We start from the raw sequence: 7,279 nt of genomic DNA on the forward strand, positions 1-7,279 counted from the left end.
AAAAAAAAAAAAAAAGAGCTTTGTATATATCTAGTTAATCCTTCTTAATTGCAATATAACTATGAATATGAACATACTGCATTTTACTAAGCCATTTCCCTACTGAAAGGTATTTAGATTGTTGGAAAACCTTCCTTTTTACATTTACATTATTTACAATAATATTACATTATATTTACATTCTTTCCTTTTTCATTAAGACGTGTAAGGACTGGGCATGGTGGCTCACGCCTGTAATCCCGACACTTTGGGAGGCTGAGGCAGGCAGATCACTTGAGACCAGGAGTTCGAGACCAGCCTGGACAATATGGCAAAACCCCATCTCTACAAAAAATAAAAAAATTAGCCGGGCATGGTGGTGCATGCCTATAATAATCCCAGCTACTCAGGAGGCTGAGGCAGGAGAATCACTTGAACTGGGAAGTGGAGGTTGCAGTGTGCCAAGATCATGCCACTGCACTCCAGCCTCGGTGACAGAGTGAGACTCTGTCTCAGGAAAAAAAATACATGTAGAAGAATGTTCATTTCAAACAATGCTGAAATGAACGTCCTTATGCTTGTCTTATTGTTTACACATGCAAGCATTTCTCCTTTCACCTAGTATCTTACTTGCTAGATCCCAGAGTATGTCTTTTTTATTTTTGATAGATACTGACAAATTTCCCTCAAGTGGGCTTGTGTGAACTCACTTTCATGAAGAGTGGGTAAGAGTCGCACCTTACATACACCTAACACTTGCTATCATCAAATTTTCAAACTTTAATGTAAAGGTATTCCATGGCTTTTTAAATTCACATTTCCCTGATCGAAGCTGAGCACGTTTCGTATGTTCATTGCCATTTGTATTTCCTCTTCCGTTAATTGCCTTTTTATGTTCTTTACCGTTTAAAACTTTTGTCGTTTTCATATTCCCCTCAGTATTCACCATGATGGTCTAATCTTTTTTTCCTGGCAATTAAATGATCTCTTGGTGAAACTGGGTTCTGAAGGCTAACATTTCAACCATTGTACCTTAGTCCCTCAGAAAACGAATCTTGCTGGATTGTGCTATGTGCTTGCTTTTGACTAAAGATTGTTATTAATAACAACAAAAAAACCCCATGAGAATAGTTCCTCTGTTTGCTCTCAAAATATTGTGACAACAATACTCACAGGTAAACTTTGTTGTGACTTAGTTTTTTTTATTTCAGTGGTAGGAGAAGCTCCACTTCCCTTCAGGAATTGGTCTACTTCTTCTTTGGATAGTAAGGGCCACGTAATGGTTGTCAATCTCTTGTTATCCCGGTTTCCTCGAAGTTCAGATGTGACGTTGGTGTTTAGCTGCTGCAGCTGGATGGGCCCCTACAGTCTGATAATTTTATTTTTCCTTTTATGCTGGTCATGGTTTTTTCCAAAATGTGCTTTGTTAGCCAGGTATGGTGGCTCTCTCCGATGGTCCTGGCTTCTCTGAAGGCTGAGGCAGGAGGATTGCTTGGAGACCAGCCTGGGCGACATAGTGAGACCCTATCGCTACAAAAAATTGTAGAAATTAGCCGGGCTTTGTGGCATGTACCTGTAGTCCCAGCTATGGGAAGGCTGAGATGGGAGGACTGCGTGAGTGAGGGACGTCAAGACTGCTGCGAGCCGTGATCGTGCCACTGTACTCCAGCCTGGGCGACAAAGTGAAACCCTGTCTCAAAAACAAAATGCTTTGTTATAAACCACCTCAGTACCTTTGTGGAGGGAGGTCAGGAGAGGGGAGGAAATAAGGGCTGTGGGTGAGAATGGAGGGAGACAGGGACAAGCCACTTTTGATTTCTCCGTATTGTCAGGGCAAGGCTCTGTGCACAGGCACCACTGTGAGAACTAACCAGGGACCAGCATCAGGGCAACTGCTGATGTTTCTGTTCTCCTGCAGAGAAGGGCTGCCCCGCCCACTGCCCCTGCTGGCCCAGCCCAACCTCCCCTTTGGGTACCCAGTCCACGGAGTGGAGGTAATGCCCCTGCACACAGTTCCCATCCCAGGTAAGTACATCCACATCCTGAGAGGCCCTAGAGAGCATTCTCACTCTTCTTAGGCAAAAGGAGGGAGAGGTGGGGTGCAGTGGCTCATGCCTGTAATCCCAGCACTTTGGGAGGCCAAGGCAGGAGTTCAAGGCTGCAGTGACCTATCGTCTTGCCAGTACACTCCAGCCTGGGTGACAGAACAAAACCCTGCTGTCTCCTAAAAAAAAAGCAGGGGAGGGGGACAAGTGCTGTGGCTCATTCCAGCCTGTATTCCCAGCATTTTGGGAGGCTGAGGCGGGTGGATTGCTTGAGCTCAGGATTTTGAGACCAGCCTGGGCAATATGGCAAAATCCCGTATCTACAAAAAATAGGCAGCTGGGTGTGATGGTGGGCACGTGTAGTCCCAGCTACTTGAGGCGGAAGGGTCACTTGAACTTAGGGGGGTCGAGGCTGTAGTGAGCAGAGGCTATGCTGCTGTACTTCAGCCTGAGTAACAAAGCAAGACCCTGTCTCAAAAACAGAAAGAAAGAAAAATAAAAATATGGAGCAGGCATTCATTGGTACCTGCTGTGTACTCAGCACAAGCCAGGAAATTGATGTGATTTCTTTTTTTTTGAGACGGAGTCTTGCTCAATCTCTCAGGCTAGAGTGCAGTGGCAAGATCTTGGGTCACAGCAACTCTACCTCCCCAGTTCAAATGATTCTCCTGCCTCAGCCTCCCAAGTAGCTGGGATTACAGGTGCCTGCCAGCACACCTGGCTAGTTTGTGTATTTTTAGTAGAGATGGGGTTTCACCATGTTGGCCAGGCTGGTCTCAAAATCCTGACTTCAAGTGATCTGCCCACCTCGGTCTCCCAAAGTGCTGGGATTACAGACATGAGCCACCATGCCTGGCTTGATGTGATTTCATTTCATATTAGTCTTATTGTATCCACAACTGGGAATCTCCTATAGTAGCGGGGACCTCCTGGGGCTCCAAGATAACACAGGACAGGATAGAAATCTGTGCGCCTCAAAGAATCTTAGAACATATTTGGCTTTTCAGTGTCCTCCAGCATCATGGGAGCAGGCAAAACATGAGCTTTTTTTTTTTTTTTTTTTGAGAGAGAGACTTGATCTGTTACCCAGGCTGGAGTGCAATGGCATGATCTCAGCTCACTGCAACCTCCTCCTCCTGGGTTCAGGCCATTCTCCTGCCTCAGCCTCCCAAGTAGCTGGGATTACAAGTGCCCAGTACCACCCCTGGCTAATTTTTATATTTTTAGTAGAGATGGGGTTTCACCACATTAGCCAAGCTGGTCTCGAACTCCTACCCTCAGATAATCTACCTGCCTTGGCCTCCCAAAGTGCTAGGATTACAGGCATGAGCCACCAAGCCTGGCCGGAAGTGCATTTTGAAAAGAATATTTATTTTGGTTAAAACTGCCCTCCACGATGGAGTTTTACACATCCCTCTAGTTCAGCAGCACTTCCCTCATCAGAGCAAAGTGGAATATTTTCAGAGTGACCAGAAGGAGAAGCCTGCAGGCACAGATGTCCCCTCCCAGTGCAGAGATGTTGGATTCTGTCGGTCTGTCCAGTGAAGTCTTTTTCTGCTTGGGGGCTCTTGGCATCTTGAGGCAAACAGACCCCCGAAACCTACAAGCCCCAGAAAAGACCTCCAAGTAAGGTCTAGGTGTGGTGACAACCGGAGATCTGACATATCTCACAGACCCAGCGGAGCTCTCTCCAGGTCCAGCACTGATGAGCACGACAGATAACTGAATTTCATAAACCACACCTCAGACAGGTGCGATGAGAGCGAGTGCCCCAGACAGAGGGGGATGTGGGATATCAGCAGATGGTACGCCCCACACAGAAGGAATGGCAGGGTCCCAGGCAAGGGACAAAGGGGACAGAGAAGCAGAGGTGAGAGTTTAGTAAGTTATCCAAGTCCACTTCGAGAGGATGCATTTGAATTTGAATTAGTCCTACTGTAAGAATAGAGATAGATTCTAAAGTAAATACATTTGGGGCAACTTGCTAGTGTTCTTGAATAGCCATTTTAAAAACTGTTTTTCATTTTGGATGATTCATTTCTTATTGTGAAATTTACATAACGGGCTGGGTGCAGTGGCTCATGCCTGTAATCCCAGCACTTTGGGAGGACAAGGTGGGTGGATCACTTGAGGTCAGGAGTTTGAGACCAGCCTGGCCAACATGCTGAAACCCTGTCTCTACTAAAAATACAAAACTTAGACAGGTGTGGTGGTGCGTGCCTGTGGTCTCAGTACTGGGGAGGCTGAGGCAGGAGAATTGCTTGAACCTGGGAGGTGCAGTTTACAGTGAGCTGAGATTGTACCACTGCACTCCAGCCTGGGTGACAGAGACTGTCTCCAAAAAAAAAATGGCCAAGTGCAGTAGCTCATGCCTGTAATCCCAGCACTTTGGGAGGCTGAGGGGAGTGGATGACCTGAAGTCAGGAGTTTGAGCCTGACCAACATGGTGAAACCCCACCTCTACTAAAAATACAAAAATTAGCCAGGTATGGTGCCTCACACCTGTAGTCCCAGCTACTTGGGAGGCTGAGGCAGGAGAATCACTTGAACCCGGGAGGTGAAGGTTGCAGTGAGTTGAGATGGCACAATTGCATTCCAGCCTGAGCAACACAGCAAGACTCCATTTCAAAAAAAAAAAAAAAAAAAAAAAAAAAAAAAAAAAAAAAAAAAAAAAAAAAAAAAATTTAAAAAAAAAAAAAAAAAAAAAAAAAAAAAAAAAAAAAAATATTTAAAAAAAAAAAAAAAAAAAAAAAAATATATATATATATATATATATAGTATATATATATATTACATATTATGTTAATATTATATATAAACAAAAAATTTACACTTTTAACCATTTGAAAGTGTATTGTTCAGTGACATTAAGGATATTCATATTGTCGTGCAACCATCAGTCACCACCAGAACTTTCCCATCATCCCCACTGGGACTCTGTACCCATCTAACTTAACTCCCCACTGTCCCTCTCCCCAGCCCCTGGCAAACGCCATTCTACTTTCTGTCTCTATGGATTTGGCTACTCCAGGTGCCTTATACAAGACGATTCATTACTTATCCATGCTTCCTTCCCTTCAGTAACAGATTCCCAAAAGGAACTGAGTTAATTCACAGCCTCCAAAGCTGAGGACAGGCATCAGAGGTTTTAGAACCACTGGGGTTTGAGAAAGACCATGGAACACCGCCTAACAGAGCCCTGGAGAGAGGCGCACGCGCCAGCAAACACTCTGGGTGGGAGGTGACACCTGAAGGAACTCTCAAGGGTGTGCAGGAGTCCACGAGTTTGGCAAGAGCAGCGGGGAGCTGCGGTGTCCTCTCATGTGCTGTTTTCTGTCTTTTTCCCTGTGTCCTCCAGGTCTCCAGTTTGAAGGACCCAATGCTCCCGTCTATGAGGTGAGTCCTCCTCCCAGCCCGTTTGCACTTGGCGTCTTGTCCTCATTCCCTCAGCTGTGGCTGGTTTCAGCCTTTGATGGAGCCCCTGTCCAGAATCAAGATCAGACATGAGCCCAAGGCGGGAGGTGAAGGAAGGGTGTGTAGCAGATGTGATTTTTCCAGCCTCGGGAGTGGCTGGAGTTCCAGAGAGGACTTCCCAAGCCACAGTGACAAATGGGACCCCTTGGCTGCTGCTGCTTCTGCTGCGAGAGGAAGCGGCCACTGCAGCCACGGGCTCCGGCACTGCATGGCCTCTGTCAGGGTTAGGGCTGGCAGGACAGAGGGTGCTTGTGCCCTGCCTTCCTTTCCCCACTTTATGTAGCTCCACATCAAGGTCTCAGGGTGCTATATCTGATCAGTGAGATGCAAATCATGCCCAGAACCCCAACCAAGAGGAGTGTGGGAAGTGTGGTTTTAGTTTTCCACCTTTACAGGCTAGTCAGAGGTTGGAATAGGTGATGAGTGAGCAGATCGCCGAGGCCTCTGCCACCTGTCACCATTGAGTTCTTGTTTCTCTCTGTTGTCTTCTTTTTTTGAGACAGGGTCTCACCCTGTCACCCAGGCTGGAGTGCAGTGGTGCAATACTGGGCTCAAGTGATCCTCCCACATCAGCCTCTGAGTAGCTAGGACTATAGGCACATGCCAACAAACCTGGTTAATTTTTTTTTTGAGACGGGGTCCTCAATCTGTCACTCAGGCTGGAGTGCAGTGGTGCGATCTCTGCTCACTGCAACCTCCACCTCCAGAGTTCAATCGATTCTTTTGCCTCAGCCTCCCAAGTAGCTGGGACTACAGGCATGCACCACCACACTCAGCTAACTTTTTGTATTTTTAGTAGAGACAGGGTTTCACCATGTTGGCCAGGCTGGTCTCGAACTCCTGACCTCAAGTGATCCATCTCAATCTCCCAAAGTGCTGGGATTACAGGTATGAACCTCCACACCCGGCCCCTGGTTACTTTTTTAAAATTTTTAAATTTTTAGTAGAGATATGGTCTTGCCATGTTGCCCAGGCTGGTTTTGAACTCCTGAGCTCAAATGATCCTCCACCTCTGTCTCCCAAAGCCCTGGAGTTACAGGTATGAGCCACCGTGCCTGGCTACGTTGTCTTCTTCGTAGTCCTGCTCTGGGCCGGAATCCCCCTGCGTGTGGCTCCATGCTTTTCCCCTCTCTTCCACACTGGAATGCAAGCTTCCTGAAGGCGTTTACTGTTGTTTTCCCAGTGCCTGTAACTGGATTTTCAAAGTGTCTGTTGACTGACTAGTGTCAACAGTGTCAGAAGCGGCACTGTCCAATTTCCTCTAATAGAGAACCGTGATGACTCACAGAAGGCAAGAGAAGAGAGTGGCTGTGGGGTAGCAATGGGGTGAGGATAAGCCAGTTCCAGATGCATTCTGGAGGGAGGGCTGAGAGGACTTGCCACTGGACGGGCAGTCTGTGTACAGAAAAGGGCAGAGCAAGGAGGATTCCCCCCACGGCCTGGGACAGCTGAGTGGATGGAGGTGCCACCCACAAGGCAGGGGGAACAGGGGGTGATGGTGGGAAGAAACAGGTTTATGGAGAAAAATCAGTAGTTCCATTTTGAAGACGGCAAGTTTGAGTTGCTTGTGAAATGTCCCAGCAGTTGGATCTCAGAAAGGTGAGACTTACAATGTGACCCCACCAGCAAAGGAATGGGTTTTAAAGCCACAGGAACAGATGAAATCTAGCAGGAAGGTGTGGAGTAAGACGGGAAAAGAGGCTGGGCGCGGTGGCTCATGCCTGTAATTCTAGCACTTTGGGAGGCCAAGGTGGGTGGATTACGAGGTCAGGAGTTCGAGA

The 7,279-nt window shown here is 47.0% G+C and overlaps 1 protein-coding gene across 1 annotated transcript in view; it reads left to right on the top strand.

The window, feature by feature from the left end:
* B4GALNT2 (beta-1,4-N-acetyl-galactosaminyltransferase 2) overlaps positions 1–7,279 on the top strand; it is a 29,345-nt gene that overhangs the window by 10,900 nt on the left and 11,166 nt on the right. The window contains exons 4-5 of the mRNA XM_037742534.1: positions 1,898–2,004; positions 5,383–5,440. Of these exons, the coding sequence (XP_037598462.1) occupies positions 1,898–2,004; positions 5,383–5,440 (165 nt within the window). The remainder of the gene's footprint in view (positions 1–1,897; positions 2,005–5,382; positions 5,441–7,279) is intronic.

This window comes from Cebus imitator, unplaced genomic scaffold, assembly GCF_001604975.1.
Source record: "Cebus imitator isolate Cc_AM_T3 unplaced genomic scaffold, Cebus_imitator-1.0 Scaffold123, whole genome shotgun sequence".
Taxonomy (NCBI): Eukaryota; Metazoa; Chordata; class Mammalia; order Primates; family Cebidae; genus Cebus; species Cebus imitator.